The sequence below is a fragment of the Schistosoma haematobium genome, chromosome ZW, assembly GCF_000699445.3.
Source record: "Schistosoma haematobium chromosome ZW, whole genome shotgun sequence".
NCBI classification, from domain to species: Eukaryota; Metazoa; Platyhelminthes; class Trematoda; order Strigeidida; family Schistosomatidae; genus Schistosoma; species Schistosoma haematobium.
In genome coordinates this window covers 68,885,224-68,905,530 of record NC_067195.1, presented here as the reverse complement: position 1 = coordinate 68,905,530, position 20,307 = coordinate 68,885,224, and the positions used below count along the sequence as shown (strand labels likewise).

The following is a 20,307-nucleotide window of genomic DNA, read 5'->3' as shown; positions in this document are numbered from 1 at the left end:
TAATAATAATAATAAAATAGACTGAATATGAAACTAAAGTAAAGGTGAGCAAAATGGCGTTTATTTGACTACTCCTATCAATAATATTAAGGCAAATAAGGCCTAGTATATATGTAGAGAGAATTAAGCACGTGTATATGATTTTGTATTTGTGTATAGTTATTATGAGTAAAAGGAAGCTTGAAAAAAAAAAACAACATTATAGACAATGAGTTACAAACAAGAAATAAATGAAATAAAAGATTAGGATTAAACAAATCCTCTCAGTTCATGAGCTAAATTGAAATATAAGAAAGAGAAAGAAAACAAAGATAATTTTAATTGAAATTATATTTCAGCATAAAAATTAATAATAAAGAGACAGAAGTAGAGAATAAGATGAGCAGAAAAATAATGATGATAGCAATGAGGATGATGATGACAATAAAACGTAGTGGATAAGACAAAGAGGGAGAGAGACAGGGAAAGAGGGGAAGACCAATAAAGCATGAGTGAAAGGCATAAAAGTTTTCTTTAAGCAAAAAAAAAGCAAAACAAAACAAGAAATTCATCGAACTATCATTATTATTACTCATATTTTTTTTGTTTATCTTATTAATTAGTTAATTAATTGCTTATTTTAATGGATAATCAAGTAAATAGTTCACTATTATGCATTTATTCAAGCTAGTTTGTGTTTATGTGTATGCATGACCAAGAAGTAAGAAAACAATGAAATCGTTTCAAATAATACTGTTCACCTGATATTCAATTAACCATTTATTTAATTTACTTTGCCAAATGTTTCCTTTTTTGAATAGATGCTCATGACAGATTTTTCCATTCATATATATATATATATATATATATATATATATATATATATATATATATATATATATATATATATATATATATATACGAAGGCTTCTCATACAAACATAAAGATTTGTTAACGAACCCATGATGGATGCATAATAAAATGTCATTGAACAAAACGTTGAGATCACTTTTCATTTTCTATCTATGTACTGTACAGTTATGATATAGGCAAGTACTAGAAGAAGGCAACGACAGAATTTTATTGTTTTGTATGCTTAATTTAAAAATGCTTTTCTATGTATACAGTACACATAGATTAATGACTTACTATAATTATCATAGTTCTTCGACTTCAATCAATCAACCTTTTTGATAATGAGGCAATTTGACACAATTTCGTGATAAAGCAGAATACAGAGAAAAAATTAAAAAGTTATCACACATAAACTTGTTAAGACATTTTATATGAAAACTAATCTTGATATCAATTCAGCATTTGTAGTGTTGTACTAAAGCCCTCAAGTACGTATACTAAGGTTTATTGAAGCCTTAGCTATACGGAAACTCAAACTCCCATTTATGTGTTCAAAAACAATTTGTACTTACCCTTAACCTACCCTGGTAATACTGAATTATTATCCAGAATGGTTATCACATTGCTTTTTTCCGTACTTTCTTTTTCTTTTTTACGACTTACCTTTAACTTGTCTAGTTGACCTATTAGTTTTCATATAAAAATGTTCTTAAGACGTATATGTGTGACAAGATTGTTCGAAGTGTATTGATTAAATATATCACATCATTCTGATAACCTTCGTCTTCTCATTGGATTATCGAAATTTGCCGAAGGGATTGTTTTAAAGTTTATCACATATATATGCACATATAGTGGATAAATATAAAAATATCAAAAGGGGTTTTTGTGTGGATATTAAAGTAATTTCAATAGTTGAGATCATGAGTCAATTGAAGCCAAACCACAATGGAAAACCTGAAAGCACTGGACGACCGTTTCGTCCTATTGTGGGACTCCTCAGCAGTTCACATCCACTACCCCACCTCGCGAGATTTGAATCCAGGTTCTATTGGTCTCGCGCGTCAACGCTTAATTTCTAGTGAGATAGTAACTCTGAAGGCAATGGTGACGCTCAATTTCATGGGTTAATTGAAGTTAAGCATTAGCATCATTGGATACCGGGCAGCTCAATGGTCTAGTGGCCAAGTGCTCATACGCGAGACTGGTAGGTCTTGGGTTCGAATCACACGAGGCAGGGTCGTGGACGCGAACTGCTGAGGAGTCCCACAATAGAACAAAACGGTCGTCCAGTGCTTCCAGGTTTTCCATGATGGTCTAGCTTCAATTAACACATAATCTAAACTGATAAATACTAAAGTTACATTTCAAAAACATTGTGTTTTGCAAACCTATAAATACTGAAAGTTATCGATACTTTGTTTTATATGAATAGTATTTTATGTAGGTGTGTGTGTGTGCGCGCATTTGTGGGGTGTTTTTTTATTTTCTATTTCTCACTAATGATAACGAAAAGTAATGTAATTAATACAATTAACCATAAGAAACAAATGTGTAAAACCACTCATTAATCACTAGACATTGTTTTTCACTGAGTTTTAAACTGAAAATAGGAAAAAACATCATTGAAAAATACAATTAATATATTGTTGAAACATTAACCGACAAATAATGAGAATCAATTGTACAATGAATACCATCAATTGAATGGTTCAATTTAGTTAAAATAAGTAATAAAATAGTATTTAGTTCAATTTTACCAAGTTTGAAATGGAACTCTGAGATGGTGGAGAAGATTTGTAGCTCAGGTGGATGATTTTGGTGGAGTTTTGTTCTCTGAGCTGGATGGTTTGGTCGTGGAGCTTTCATCGTCCTTCTGAACGACATCATCATCACAAACTTCAAATAGAAGTGAAGTGTTTGAATTTCTTCATATGTGTTTCAAAGCTTGTTCTGTGCACCTCGGTGTTGATTGGTTCTTATTGACCTTAAATTCGTCATTGTTTACTTCTTTGTTTTGCTTGTGTCTCCCATTGTTTTGATTTTCGTTCTTATGTTTGTGCATGATTTTTCTGAACAAAAATCAAAACAATGGGAGACACAAGCAAAACAAAGAAGTAAACAATGACGAATTTAAGGTCAATAAGAACCAATCAACACCGAGGTGCACAGAACAAGCTTTGAAACACATATGGAGAAATTCAAACACTTCACTTCTATTTGAAGTTTGTGATGATGATGTCGTTCAGAAGGACGATGAAAGCTCCACGACCAAACCATCCAGCTCAGAGAACAAAACTCCACCAAAATGAAACTCTTTTTAAATAATGTTTGAATACAATTGAAAAAGTACAAATCAGTTTTAATATAAACATAGGATTGTACGCAATATAAAATACCACTTTCAAACTATAATAAATGGATGATAACTTTTTCCATATGACACCTGGTCACTGTATATTTAAATTTTAAAAGAGGTCATTACTTACTTACTCCTGTTACTCCTCGTGGAAGAGCATAGACTTCTCATCATTACTATGAGTTATTAAAGTGATGTTTCATTGTTACGTTGGTAACTGTTAGTTTAGCAGTTTCAACTACCGTATTATTAAGTAATTATTTATCTCCAACTTAATTGTGAAACGATTTGTGCCTCAAACTCTTGAGTTTAGTTAATAATCTCCCATGTGTCAAAGCGTAAGTACTGGTCTTGCTAAGACTAAATGGGATAAGTTTGTATTAGACACCCACAATTTTATATTTACTCAAAATTCCTTACTATTAATTTTACTTGATATAGTACCTAGTTGATTTAGTCAGATATTTGGTTCTCGAAATGCTATTTAGAGTACTATTGTCAGTCTGATCAATTGCAGTCTTAAACCTCAATGGGAAAATACAAGCCAAACAATACCAAGTGAATTTAGATTCACCCCATTGCACAAGCAAGTGGCTATCAGGACTCAGTAGCTGAGTGGTTAACGCGATGGCTTTTGAAGCGAATGGTATTGAGTTCGAGTGCCAGAGTGAACATCAACTCTGAGATGCAGGTACATCCAGATGACGAGTCTCAAATAGGACAAAACACGCGTCCTGGATTCCACTGCTAGCCACTATCCATCGTTGCTTATAATATAATCAGTAGTTTCCCAGGTTTACCATCCATCGTATCACTCAGTAATTTAAAGCATCTTTTAGTACAAATTTTGATTGATTCAGATCTAACAGAGTGCATTTTTATTTTAAGTACTGATTGCAATGAGTATTTTTCTTTCAAAAATCAATATCTGATACCAAGTCAAAACCTACTGTTTAAGCATGGAATAAAACTTTTACCAAGTATTATGTAATGTACATAAATACAGTTAATTAGTGATATGTTAATACTTAAAAACGACATTAATTGATTATATTGAACATTCAATATAAGGCATTGATTTACGTAAATGTGTTTCTTTCTAACTATTCGAAATGCAATTGAAATACATCTCAAGGAGTTAAAATCAATATCATGTCTCCATTTTTTTCTTACAAGTGAATAATTTATTTAGATTAATTTTCAATCTCATAATGTACTGTTCAATAAATTACTTTTAATTCTGTTCAGATACGCTAATTATCTATATTTTAATTTATATTTTCTAAGATTCTTACAAATCAGTATTGAAACAACTGAAAGTATAAATATAATTCATAATGCTTAACTTGTATGTATACACCTGTTATAACTTCTGACCGCCGATTAGAGAGCAGTGACTTATCGATAGGGACAATGACGCGTAAACCGTATGAGCAACCCAGAGTTCTGATTGGTCCTGCTTTCCGCCTAGCCCAGCCAGTTAAGTCCAGAACACAAGTCTCAGCCTCTGCGATATGATTCATTATGTTTCAAACATACTCTGTTTATATACCAATCAAGCAGACCACAATGTACCATAAAATAGAAAATAACATTTGTACAATATTTGGCCAACAGGAAAATGACACGTGAAATAAATATTGACCAATAGGAAAATGATACCATTTCAAGGCCAAGGATAGCATTAGACTTAAAAGGATAATTTTTGGGATATTTTTCTGAATATCCCAACAACGTCATTTAAACCTCAATAAAATCTGTGATATAAAACCGTTTCATTTTTAACTTAGTTGCTTAACTATAGGAATTCATTCAATTTTGAGAATACATTCAATTAGTAAATCACTAAAAACTGGGAAACCTTGAAAATCCTTACGATTAATCAATCAACAGACATCTAAATAAAACTTCAAATTATTATGATCCATCTTTGACAACTCAATCAATGAAGAGGAATCGATTAGTTCACATTTCCAACTTGAATCATTTTATGTTAAAACATGACTATTATTAATGGTTGTCAGTGATGAACACATTTCATTATTTGTATCTTCCTATTAACACCTTAAGAAGTTATTTTTTTTCTACTTACATAACATTCATTTATAATACTCGGTTATTAATGTAATTATAACACTTAATTATTACCGGTTTATATAAACTTATATCTTTTCATTAAAAGGTGCTCATAGAAATTAAAAACAAAATATATACTATCAGTGTTATGATAAGAAAACTTAGGTAAAGAAGGGAAAAAAAGAATAAAGAAAGGAATTTACTACTTCACTCTTAAGTATGTCTGAACTTGTAAATTATGACAAGAAAGAACAAAAAAACAAAGAAAAACAAAGAAAATTGTATTAAATACGTGATTAGAACTATGTGATTATGTGTATGTTCATATGGGAACTATGAATAGAAATTTAATAGAATGAAATGGTAACTTATATTTCATGCTTCCTCTCCTGTACATATATATTCTTATATATAATGTGGACCATACAATCTAATAAATGAAGGAAAATATATGTAGATAGATAGAAATATAAAAGCAATGTGGTTTTGTATGCCCATATATATATATATGTCAATGGATATATGTGTTGAGGTGTCATTACTTATATGTAATAGAATACATTTCTAGACTGACTGTGGATAAATTAATGTATGATTGACTTGGGATAACAACGTACAAAAAAGGTAAGATGATAATAATACTGGAAATTTTTCACCAGTTTTTGATTACAATAATGGAAAATAGTCTTAAAATCACTCATTAAACTTCATTCACACAATAATAATAATAATAATAGTGATTGTAATTGAAATTATAATTGAAGTATAAAAATTACAAAGAACGGAAATAATAACGTGTAATTTCAAAATAGGATTCACTCAAATCAAAATAGCGTGATAATCGACATTGTGTGATTTTATTGTGTTTTTATAGGTTTATAGGTGTGTATTATTATGTGCTTATTATTTTCCTTACTATAACAACGTATTTACATAATAGTAATAATGATAATAATAGTAATTAATATATATTACTTCAGTAATATATGTTGATAAGGATGAAATTATCGTGCTATAGTTTGTTAGCAAAAAAGGAGCAATTATATAATTTTCTTGTATTTCAAACTAAATTAACTTTGATTAATTTTAAATGAAAAAAAGAAAACAAACAAAACAAATAACAATCCTACTAATTGCTATCCATTCTTGTTTTCAAATAAGCAAAGCAGTACTCATTTGAATAGGGATGTGTTTTTTTTGTATTTTTAAAAAGATTATACAAACTAGCTATTCTATGCATTTTCTTATCAACTCAAACTTTAGAATATGAATAAGAAACATTTAGATCTTTCATAGAAAGTGAATATTGAGATTAGTTATTTTGTAATGGAAAAAAAAGGTTTACATAACAAATTCAGATAATAATTCAAACTCATATTCTATGCATTACTATAAAATGTTTGCTGAAGAGTCCCACGATAGGACGAAACGACCGTTCAGTGCTCTCAGGTTTTTCATGATAGTCTAGCTTCAAATGACTCATGATTTCAACTATTGAAATGTTTATTTGTTTGTTGCTATAGTGTTTAAGTGACCACGAATAATCTGGTCACGACTCATATTCGTTGTCTACAAATTCCATTCATTTCTTTGACATTGATTATAACAGAGTTTAAACTGAATGAATAATTTCTCTAGAAACTAGACCATTAACTCACAATTCATTATTTCGAGTGCTCAAATCGAATTAAAAATCAATATCAAACTATGTACTACTTTATTTTACTTTAGTTCTTAAAAATACTGATCATTTTAAATATTAGTTGGATCAAGTTTCATAAGAACAGAAAACTTTCATTCTATCCCTCTTCAAAATTCTAAACCACCAAAATGGTGTGTCTTATTACATCATCATCATCATCATCATCATCATAACTTTCTTATTTTATAAATTCTGTAATATTTAAAATTATAAATTTATGCTACTACACTCATACTAAATGACATTTAAAAAACTTAGATTATTTTCAAAACAATATATGTCAATCGTTTATTACTAATACTCATTGTTGAGTACTTATACCTGGAATGAGCAACCAATACAATTCTCATGACATATAGTAAGAACTCAGAAGACTGGTACAAGTGAACATTTATTGATTTCAAATTATACATGATGACCCTAGTCAAAAATACACTGATTTATACATTGATTGTACAACCATTTTGACTATTAATTAGGAAAAATTAACGTATATGAAAAATTTATGCGAATATTCGTCAATATTGGAAGGAATAGTTTGGCAAAAATTGAGCGCCGAGAGTATGTATATGAAAAATGTCTAGAATTTTAATAAATCGTATGCTGCATGTCATGCTGAACATTATTATTATTTTTCTATATTGCGTTCTTTTTCGCAAGTTGGTTTTCTAAGGGATGGGGTCGCTAATCCCATATCCATCCCTCCTCCCTTATTCGGGCTTGGGAACGGTAGTAGCCCTAAATGGGGTCAAGGTGGAGTTGCTGAACATGGTAGATCACTATAATTTAATACAAAGAATACCATTTCTTGAATAGCATGCCATACTGAAAAAATATAACAAATATTACATCGAGTAACCGTCATATTGAATTAAAAACGGAAGTACTGTTGAACATGCATCACAGTCAGTTAAAAATGTAATTTTGCCCTTTCGTAACGTCATATCATACATGTAACTTAGTTACTGACCGCTTCAGAATAAATGTTTGATTTGGTTTAGGTATAGCGACTATTCTACAACCAATTTCGATTATTGTTAATTTTGGTTAAGCCCTTTTATTAACTTACATAACAGACAATGTTATTAGAACAGCAACAATTCGTCTATTTGTACTGTTACGATCACTAGATCACTAGATCACATGACAGACTCTAGCTAAAATGTTGATTGCTTAAATGTCATTCGATGATTCATATTTCTCCCCATGTACGTACGTACTTAAAACCTATTATCACCTTTTGCTTTGTCTTGCTGAGCCCTTGGGCAATTTGACTAGAAATTCGCATATGTAATTGTTCGCATATACATATTCTCCTCTTCGCTTCAAATACGTTTGATGTGCCTATAGCTTTGTGATCTGCGCTATCCTCTGATAAACTGTAATTACCGCTTCTCATTGCCTTCTGATTTCAAACACCGTTGAAATTTATATAATAACTGTTACAATGGTGATTGATTAACGAAGCAAAGCCACTACACAAAGATAATTTCAGTCACATTTAATTTCAAAATACGTTTGCTAGTAAATCAATTTTTAACAGAAATAGTACTATGTCAGTACTAAATTTTTGTATTACTCAATCGGTATTACAAATTATTATCGGGTTTTTCTTTTATATTCCGTTTGTAGCCCCTAGTTCGGCTCCATATTCTGTTGAAACAGTTACCATAACAGATGATTCAGTTTTAGTGAGTTGGAAGCCACCAAAAGAAGCAAATGGGAAAATTATTGTAAGTTTCTAATCCAAATTCTTATTGTATAAACACAATACGCTTGAACTTGTATTCACATAACTAATTAATACTGATTGAATGTTTTATTTGGGTCTTCAAGGTTTGAATTTTCTTTTTTACTACTTGCAAAATGCTTTCCTACATTCAAAAAGTATAATATTTCACAGAAGATCTAAGTTAAAAAAAAACAGTATCTGTGCATGATAATAAATAATGATAACCTTCGTGTTCTCATTGCATTATCGAAAAATAAAGGTAAACTGAACTGCTTCCTCATGATTACTGTTCAAATGATGAGACGATCAAATTAAGCTCGCATTATATTTTTTCGTAACTCCTTTATTATGAAGTCAGTCTGTAAACCAAGAGTATGGAACAAAATTGAGCTAACAGTATCTTGAGTAATATTGTTAGAACAAACAGCTGGAAATGTCCACCACCGGATGACGACCTGTTGTTATTATTTAGTCACTTGATGTATGAATCTAGAATTATTCACGGATCAGCAAAATTCTATGAATATTAGGCTGCATCTACAAAACAACGATCTTACCATTTTTCCCGAACATGTAGGGTCAGAAAGGGTTATCAGTTGGGTAAAACTCATTTACTATCATTGTAACAGCAAAAATAATTTGAGTGTTACCGCCTGTTTTATGACAGAAGGTTATACTTGACTGCGTAACCGACCGACATACGAAATAATTAGATCACCAAACTAGATAAAGTTGTGCGCAGATATATAACGTCCGACAGACGATCGTGAAGCAGAGACTAGATATGAACCACAATTTATTGAAACAAAATAGAGAACATTCATGCAGTATGAAGTTTGGGTATGATTATTATGAACTCTCTCTTTTAGATATAAAGATATTCTATGAACTTAGTACTTGTTTGTCATCGCCCTCTGGACATTCATATCTTACCTTCTCTGGTCACACAACATTTATGCTAACTACTTCCATTACCGGAAACCTCAAAGGTCAAAAACTTGATTGAATTGTACACATAAAATTAAAAATATTTTAACCCCTGTCTAATGCATTATAGTTAGTCTGGAGTCACCGGTTAATAAGTATTATGTAAGTGGACTTGTAGGTCACATAAAAAAACTAGTACAACTTACTGAAAAAATGTTTCTCCCTGTCCTACTATTTCTCATTAGTATTAATACTATTGGTTTCTGCTTAAAAAACATTATTTTTATCCATCACATTTGGATTTAAAGGTGATAATCCGAAAATGTGGTGTGTCAATGTGATGATGAGTCATGAATTCCAAAGTGATGATAATTTTACTGAATTAATTAATTATGTCATTTCTTCAATAATCCCTAGATTCACAGTTGAATTCACGAATCGAACTTAGACAACTGTTGGAAACTTGGACGGCCGTCTCGTCCTAATATAGGACTCCTCAGCAGTGAGCAACCACGATTCCTCACTTAAGATATGAACACAGGACCTTCGGTCTCGCGCGCAAACGCTCAACCTCTAGATCACTGGGCCAGTATCCGACGGTGTTAATGTTTAACATCAATCGACCCATGATCTTGCACAACCCCTCATCGATTGTTCAGTACTTCCAAGTTTTCAACAGTGATCTAGCTCAAATCGACTCATAAATTCGACTGTGAAAATACAGCAAACTCCACAAATCCCCATACTGATACGAATTCACAAATACTTGTAATCCTTGAAAATTTAGCTAACTTTTCACTCAAATTCTTAAATAGCTAAGCAATTTTTTTCATGAGGAAAAACGTCTTGTTAAATTATATACACTGGTTATAATTTGAACATTAGATGAGATAAATTACCTGTCTCTTAACAAATTTTAGACTACTCAATATTGCCTGTTATAAACTTTGTTTTCAGTCGTATTCAAAAGGACAACCACCAATGTTATTATATTTGACTGATAAGATAAACTAGAGATAAAACTTCATTGAATGTTACTTTCATTAATATAATTTTCGAAGACTACTCTGTTTTCAAAATCATTGAAATGATTTGTTTTACTTTTCTGAATCTTAACATCAGGAAATTATTTTTGGCACATTTTAGTCATAGTTATGTAATACCGGATTATAAGATTTATTACCAAGTTTGCACTTTCCTTCATTTTATTATCTATGTTCTATCCTTAAGAGAATACTTATCTTGATAGATGGCCACAATCAGGTTTCTTCAAAGATGGTTTCGATAATTTTACACTTCTATTTAACTACTCGTAAGTAGGTTGATAATACATCTGAAATATTCAAAAAAAACATAGCTCATGATGAATACCTATGAAAATGTTTTGAAGATTTGATTTAAATCTGAAAGTTTTAATATGAATTCATGGGTTATCAAGATAGTATCTTATGTTATTTGGATGTGTTGATAAAAGCATCGTGGTGGAAATATGTGTTCTGTTTACTTAATTAGTCGATCTACTCATTACAATATTTACTTTCACCTGTTACTCCCAATGGAGCATAGGCCACTGACCAGCCTTCTTCAACCCACTCTGTCCTGGGCCGTGTCGACCTACTCATATGGTAATTTTTAGAGTAAAGTGACCACTATGCTAACATTTATAGAACCAAACCATAATAAGTCATGTTGTTTACCTAAATATCCATCCTTTTTATTTTCGGGACATGTATAATACGACTGATTGATTTTATCCATAATAGAAAACTTCAGAAAGATATTTGCAATCAATATTTACTCTATTACTATTGCTCACTTATTGTTTGATTACTAACAAACCTATGGTGTGAAGTAATTTTTCGAAATAAAATGCATAAAAATTGTTACTTGACACTTCATACTGTCAATATTCATAGAATATGTTTGTTTTGAGTTTCATTATGCTATTAAGATTTCATATATGGGGTTGTACAGTATATGAAAGTAAAATTATCTTATTGATGACTTGAAATGTAATACTTAGTAACAAACTTTTTATAGTGTCAAAAGTGTTGTACACAAAGTTCTTACTGAATTTCGTCTAATGATTCATTTTCAAACCAGTGTTTCGATTACATAACTCTCCAATTAAATGTTCATGATAAAAATCTTATTTATAATCATTTGAAAAAAATATCGTGTGCATAAAACGAAGCGCTGGAAAACTTGTTGAACTCTGAATACACTTAGACTCTTTAGAAAAACAATAACATCGTTGGATGCCGGCTCAGTGGTTTAGAAGGTTAGGCGCTTGCGCGCGAGACAGATAGGACCTGAGTTCGAGTCATACGGGGCGGGATCGTGGATGTGCACTTCTGAGTAGTCCCACAGTAGAACGAAATGGTCGTCCAGTGCTTCCAGGTTTTCTATGGTGGTCTAGCTTCAATTAACTCTTGAACTTAACTATTAGATTACTATAATATCCACAAAAACCCCTTCTGATAAAAAAACATTTACGTTTGGCATACTTACCAATGTTACATTCCATCAAAATGAGTAAAATTTCATACTGTCAGCAACTAAAATTCAGTAAAATTGAGCAATGTAAAACTCACCATAGAGTTTTCAAAAACAGTTGATATTTGAACTAACAATTGTTTTTGAAAAGCTTCATTATCAGGCTCTACAATTATAAGTCCATAATTATTGTGATATTTGACAGAGGCCATAATAAGGCATGCATTCATGTATTTGACAGTGTTGCATGTTAAAAATGGTGAATGTTTGCATCTGTTACGACATAAACACTTCATAATTGTGCAATTTGCAAGTTAGAAAGGTCATTTAATAGAGGACAGAATGATTTGTTGTAAAAGTGTTGAGTCGTGATCAATATAATATAATAAATTGTGTAAATAAAATGCATAGTAGGAGAAATTTGTTTTGCTAATTGAGGTAACAATATTGATAATAATAATAATAATAATAATAATAATAATAATAATAATAATAATAATATGTGAAAGTAATATATAATAAGACAGGTGTTGTCAAGGTAATTACGATTTTTGAAAAATCATACGGTTTGGTAAACTTGAGTGTGTGGATTAAGAAAGATATAAACACAGAAGGAATTGGCAGGGGGTTAAGAGGTTTATATCATCTAGTATAGCTATCTGTTGATCGAGCTGTAGGCCAAAACAAACATATAGGCTGGATATACCTCTTCTGGATGCATAAGTTCGGTTTTCTGAAGCTGATCCAGGTGGCTTCAGCTACATAGAGCAGCCATAATGTAGCTCCTTGAGGTAGATTGTTTGAAACTTGATACAAAACAGAGGAAGCTTCATCCATTTTAATATGATGTTTACTATCTACCAAGTGAGAAAGAATGGCGCTGTTAATAGTTTTAATGACTCCTTTTCCCAACCATGCTGGTACAAGTTTACGAGTAAACAAGTATAAAGCTCTCTGAGTACGGCTTATGTAACTAGCTCCGCAGAAGCAGTTGAATTGGTTGACACACATAGAGAAGCCCACCATCGGTAACCTATCCTTTCCAACAGATCTTCTGTGTCGACGTTTTGAAATGTTACTCGCTCTATCGTTTTAAGATAGAAAGTTTTTTTATTGACCGTGTCAGAGTGATTTCTTCTTCTACCTTCAAGTAGAAATCTTCTGATAAAATTTTCTGAATAGCCGTTATTTCATAATATCTTCATTAGTTTATCTGTTTTGTTATCTACACCATCCTCAGGACATAACAGTTTGATTTTTGTACTGAAAGGGTGTAAAGCTCTGAAAATGGGTACACTAACCTATCCATGTATTCTTTCTAAATACATTTCTTTTAATGGAACCGTCTATCCTTCTAGAAAGTAAGACATCAAGGAAAGCTATACTATTTTCGTTCTCCTCTGAGCTGATGAATTTAGTAGCTGAGTAAACGTTATTGAAGCCGTTCATTAGCTTATGTTTGTCGATACGTTTGTCACACAAGATTAGTGTGTCGTTTATGTATCGACAGTAATAATCTAGGTTATTTAGAATGTCTTTCAACGTTCCATTTTCCAGTTTGTCTAGAAAAAGTCTTGCTAATTTTATTTCTCTTTCATTCGAATTAATCAATAATCGTTGAGTACCTTATAGATGCAATGGTAAGTTTAATGACTTGGTTTTTTGTTACAGGGTTACAATGTTTTCTACAACAGAAATCCACAGGCTCCACTAGATCACTGGCAAAAAGTTGGTACACAATTTGAAAGTGTCAAACTGGAAAAATTGTTCACATCTGAAACTTATCATATTCGCGTGAGCGCCCAGAATTCAGCTGGTGATGGTCCTTTGACTGATCCATACGAAGTATTAGTCAAATTTGGAAGTAAGTTCATTGATTAGGCCCATAAAATTTACAAATAATATAAAAATGAACGACTGATATTTTCACATTTTCCATTAGTTACTTATTAGTAGTATGAATTTTATTTCCAAAATAAAAACGGTTGGTAAATCTAAAATGTCAGAATGTGTTTTGTGGAGATTTTTAGAAATTTTCACAGATTGGACTCATGAGTCAGTTGAAGCTAGACCACCGTTGAAAACCCGGAAGCACTGGACGGCCGTTTCGTCCTAGTGTGGGACTCCTCAGCAGTGCGCATCCACGACCCCGCACCACCCGAGGCTCGAACCCCGTACCTACTGGCTTCGCGCGCGAGCACTTAACCATTAGACCACTGAGCCGGCATCCAACGATGTTAATGTCTAACTCCAACCAATCTAAAATGTGATATTTTAGCAAGCAGGAAATGATCAGTCATTTTTTACTTTGAAAAAAAATTTTATCAGAGAATAAGTTATGAAGTAATTTAAATTCACAGACTGCTGAATTTAAAACTATGAGTAATAGGATGTTGACTGTATCTTTTCTTCTGATGTAACCTTGCGTAATTCATTCAAGCGTTAAGGATGTAATGTTATTTCTTGATTTCAAGGATTTGATGATGATAAATTACAGAATAGGAAATCTCACAAACTTTTGCATACTACTAACAATAAAGAAAAAAGTTATCATTTAAATATACTGACTTTCTACATTCTAGAACTTACATGATATTCTTTTACTCACACTGAATAATCTCAAAACCAATGATCGATACCGTTGCCGTGTTACTAGGGTTTATTGCGAAATACTATGAGTTTGCCGTTTGTAGGCTTGTTTCGCACTTGCATTTGCAATGGAATAGGTAAAATGCAGTATATAGTTCAGTTGTTAAATATTAAATGTGAGGGGGTTAATGCCGACCAAGATAGTTGTTACGCTTTGGTAATACCTAACTACAATACTAGGGAAGATGGTGATCCCAGTAAAATTCGAAACTTGATGACATTACAACGTGAGTTTCACAACTGGGTTATTTCTCAAAGGCAAAAATTATAACATTGATCAGTCAGTGTAAATTGTAAACTTAATTTTTCTGAAAATCGATTGGTTACCATGGTGTCTCATAGTGAAAGCTGATAGATTCACATCTTTTCAATAACTTTAATTGATGTCATAAGATTGATAACACTTTATCATCAATTCAAATAAATTCTAGATCAAATATTTTAGCTGTAGAGTTTGTGTTAGTGGGACATAGATTGGGCTAAAGCAAGCTCCATGCATCATCGAGTTGGTGCACGCTGATTGACTAATTCTTATCCAATCAGAGCTAGCCGATCCTTGAAGAACACTCTAGAATCTTCTCATGTAAAAACTATAAATATGCTAACGCTTTTCTTATTGTGCTTCTTGCTTCCATCTAACCTTGTTATTTGGAATATAATTTCTTTCCTGTTCAACCGTGTCCTGATTTGGGGACTTGTCGAATGAATTAGTGTCCAAGAATAATAAGCAATAGGAATAGCTGGGTTGCAATAAGAGAGAATTACAACAATTTATGGCTATCTATTTACATTTTATGAGGTCATATAAATAAACATAGAAAAATGAAAATTTCCTATAGAATTGATATTTGAAGCCTGAAATTAAATTTTATTTCTATAACATATTCATCAGGCTTCAAAAGATTTAGTTCATGTGTTAACTGATTTCATCATATGACCAGACTACTGATAGAACACTCTAAAATTAGAAGTTATCCTTACTGAAAAAGAATAATCAGAGTAACTAAACCGTGTAAGGTACATCTAGAATTTGTTTTCTAAAAAACTTGTATACAGTCAATCAATAACACTGATGAACTCAACAAAACCATGGCAATTGACTCATGATCTCAACTGTTTAAATTACTACAATCTCCACAAAACCCCCTCTGATACTAATCAATATATGCTCACTATTGACTGGCTTCAAGAGGTATATCCTGGAGTTCTAGTGAGAAGCATTGACCAGTGGAGTTCAGCCGGGTCAGTTTTGAGGTAGTAACTCACTGATCACAATGATGGATGTGACGCTCAATTTCGTGGATTAGTTGAAGTTAGAGATTAACACCGTTGGATGTCGGCTCAGTGGTCTAGTTGTTAAGTGCTCGCGCGCGAGACTTTTAGGTTCTGGGTTCGAATCTCACGAGTCAGGGTTGTGGATGCGCACTGCTGAGGAGTCCCGCAGTAGGGCGAAACGGCCGTCCAGTGCTTCCAGGTTTTCCACAGTGGTCTAGCCTCAATTGACTCATGATCTCAACTGTTTAAAACCACAAAAGTTGTCATTTTTCTATGTTGAAATCGGTAAGCAATCAGTCGATATTAACTGAATCGTCCTTAAAGAACTTATTTTCCTTTTGTTTCAATGAAGGATAATTTCGGATATTTTTGTTGAAAATCGTTTCACTCAAGAACAATATCTTAATGCTCTTTTTAAAGTAGGATTTTCATTTTCAGTTATTCAACATTAAATCTATGAATTCTTAGTTGATGCATATGAAAACTATCATTTTCTCTTCACTTATGAACCATTTAATTGAAGATCTAATACGATTCTAATAGTAATAAGTTATTAAAAGAAACAATAAAAACCAGAAATCATCCCTGTTGGGGTCAATCTCCTCATTTTTTTGCAAAGTAAAGAATACTTTCAACTAGTCTTCAAACATTCTAATTTAATCCATACTCAATGAAATAAACACTTGTTAACCAACTGTTATTAAATAAAATATTGATAACCCAATATGATAAGTATCAGATGAATTTATAGCGTATTTATATAATTAGTTAAGATTACTTCAATCTCGGTCGTTAGTTTCTTTATGTACATCAGTTTATGAATTATTGATTACCATACATTATTTTGATGTTTTGAGATGATTGTATCAGTATTCAGTCAAAATTCTGATTTTCACGCTCACAACTTAAATTTACTTCTGATATAGTGCCATTTATAGGACTATGGCTCAAACTTGACATGGCTGAAGAAGATTTATCATAAATTCGATAGTTTTATATGTGAAAATTATATTTGAAATATTCTCAGCGATTGAAATTTAACTAATTCCAACGTTTCGTCCAGCTAACTTGTCTGGACTTCTTCAGGGTAATAATCAAAATCAAAATTATCAAAGAAATATATAGCTTTTAACAATCAGGATTATACTGTGTTAAACCAATCATATTTGGGTGTTGATTTTTTGTAAAATAGGATAAAATGAGTCAGTTGACTACAAATCATGTGATGAATTCAACTACATGGAAATACTTAACTGAGTAACAAATCGTATGTGTGTGAGTGTGTGTGTATGTATGTATGTGTGAGAGATTGATATGAAGGAATAAATAAAGTTCAAGTTCAAGGATGAAAAATTGATAATGAAACATCGATGTACATGTCAAAACATAAATTGTATTGTTTAAAAACTCATTCAGTTCTTTCAATAATAATAACGATGCATGTGATATTAAAAACAGGTTTAAACAAGAGATAGGTTCCAAATTTACTTGTCAAACGAAATTTGCCAGGTAGTTGCCATTTGAATACCACATACGATTTGTTACTCAGTTAAGTATTTCCATGTAGTTGAATTCATCACATGATTTGTAGTCAACTGACTCATTTTATCCTATTTTACAAAAAATCAACACCCAAATATGATTGGTTTAACACAGTATAATCCTGATTGTTAAAAGCTATATATTTCTTTGATAATTTTGATTTTGATTATTACCCTGAAGAAGTCCAGACAAGTTAGCTGGACGAAACGTTGGAATTAGTTAAATTTCAATCGCTGAGAATATTTCAAATATAATTTTCACATATAATGACTTCTCTATACTCGGCGCTCAATTACTGTCAAACTATTCGTTCTAATCTTGACGAATATTCGTATAAATTCGATAGTTTACTTAAAGTTTAAACAGTAGTGAATATATAACTACTGAATATTTTGTTAATTGAGGCGATTAGTTTAATATTGAGAATGTTTTCATCAATGAATGATTTCAGTTAATGAATTACTGAAACCAAGCATTTATCAATAGATATTTTAACTTAGTTGGAAATTTATCAGCAGTGAGCATCCGTGACCTTATTACAAAAAAACATCCTACTAGTATAGGAGTTGTGGAGATTATTACGTTTTTGATTGAGATCATGAACCGATTGATGTTAGACCACCTTTGGAAACCTGGAAGCACTGGACGTCGTTTCGCCGTGACCAGTGGAGCTAATCTGTGTCGGGTGGAGATATGTATCTACCTCAGTACAATGGAAGTTGGTTGCGCAATTTCGTGGATTGGTTGATGTTAGACACTATCACCATTGGATGCCGGCTCAGTGTTCCAGTAGGTCAACAGTTCGCGCGCGAGATTGAAGGCCCTGGTTTTGAATCCCGCGAGCGGGCTCGTAGATGCGCACTGCTGAGGAGTCCCACAATAAGACGATACGGCCGTTCGGTGCTTCCAGGTTTCCAAAGGCAGTTTAACATCAATCGGTTCATGATTTCAATCAAAATCAAATCCTCTTTGATCATATTGACAATATAGATTTTCTTTATCCATCAAAGCTTCTCATCACTAACGTATAAGAATTAGTTAAAGATCATTAATTAAATTGTTTTTACTTTTATTTTCTTTTTACCTTATAAAAATCAAGTTTCTGGGAAAAAAATTTACAAAACTAATCGAAGTACGTCAAGTCGACTTTTTCTTGATTTTAACAAACAGTTTGTTTCTATGAAAAAAGGAAGAAAAAAAAGTAAAGCTAAAAAAATTAAGACAAACATGTTCGATGGAGTTTTTCTCTTCTTTTTTCACTCCAGTTCTTTTATTTAACTTACAAAAGAAAGTTAATCAGTCACGAAATAAGAGGAAAAAGAAAAAAACAAAAATGATTAATTTATACTTGTTTTTCTTTTTTCCATTATTTCTTTCTATCATAAATATTTTTCTGGTTATTTATTTTAATTTACTTTACATTAACCAGTTTTAATTCGATTTTAAATGAAGAAATAAACTATTTCAATAGTTGAGATCATGAATTAATTGAAACTAGACCATCACTATTTCGATGTTCTGGAACTTTCCGTCCCAAACTTCATTTACTCGAAACAAAATTTTTATGACTTCACTATATCATGATACATATATTCATCTTTGATCATCCTCGTATGTATAAATATGGCAATATCTATAACAAGGTTGATTTTCAAATATTTTAGGTTATAAGCAGCTGATGAGAACCTAACAAAATAAGGTGAACTTATATTATTCTGCAGCAATCTTCGTTCTCGCTCTGGTTAAGATAATAGAAGGAACTATGTGTATGCGATAAGATATTGCTTGAACTATTCTTATGACTAACATCATTCTAACCCTTTCATGAATTGATATATTTTTTCATAGCTCTATTATAAATGAATTGTAAAGTTATCTTTATAGAATAAATGACTGAAACAAATGATGAGCAACGAAGGCATTAACACGAATGAGCATCTACCTGATTTCTTACACCATATTAGGCATAACGAGATAAAATTTCAAAGTTTATAAAAAAAATCAGTCAGAATAACAGTAGTATCAGAGGCAGTTGTAAAGATTGAAAACTGATAAAAAATGAAAAACAGGTACGTACGGAGGAATAGTGGAAGTAAATATCCAGAGTAAGATTAAGAATTGAGACGTTTTAAGATATGTCACCCAACTCTTGAAATAACTGATTTTGATCACTTTAAGGATCTGTGGGGCAGTCCTTATCTAGTAAAACAACTCAATTTGAGGGCCAATGATTTAACGAACTGAAGCAACATCTTCGTTAAGCATTATCTGCTTATTTCCTAACCTATTCCTACTCCAAACAATATTGTATTTTGAGGTGGTTTGTAGTTAAACACACGTAAAATAAGTTTCAGTCCACTCAATCAATGATTCACAATTTTTTTCTTAATACCCCATCTCTAACCTCTATATTGATCTATCGTTTTCCCTATGATATGCATGCAATAGATTAAAAACAACTCTGATCGATGTAACCTAGGGAAAACTTTTATTACACCACTAATTTTCCCCTATCAAACCTTTTGAATCATAATCAATTGGTTATTTCTTTCTCCTTATATTTTCTATGAATTAACAGCCACACATTCCGTAAATGATTTTTTTAACAGTTAAACTCACATTGTAACGGATTGTTTCACATTATATGAACTGATTAGAAATTATGAAACCATCATCAAATTATTGAATTCGTTTGAAATGAATAAGAAACAACA

At 31.7% G+C, this 20,307-nt stretch overlaps 1 protein-coding gene across 2 annotated transcripts in view; it reads left to right on the top strand.

The window, feature by feature from the left end:
• The window catches only part of MS3_00004247 (uncharacterized protein), a 230,582-nt gene that overhangs the window by 118,581 nt on the left and 91,694 nt on the right, over window positions 1–20,307 (top strand). For both annotated transcript variants that reach the window (XM_051212142.1, XM_051212143.1), the window contains 2 exons: window positions 8,605–8,705; window positions 13,799–13,991. In XM_051212142.1, the coding sequence (XP_051072289.1) occupies window positions 8,605–8,705; window positions 13,799–13,991 (294 nt within the window). The remainder of the gene's footprint in view (window positions 1–8,604; window positions 8,706–13,798; window positions 13,992–20,307) is intronic.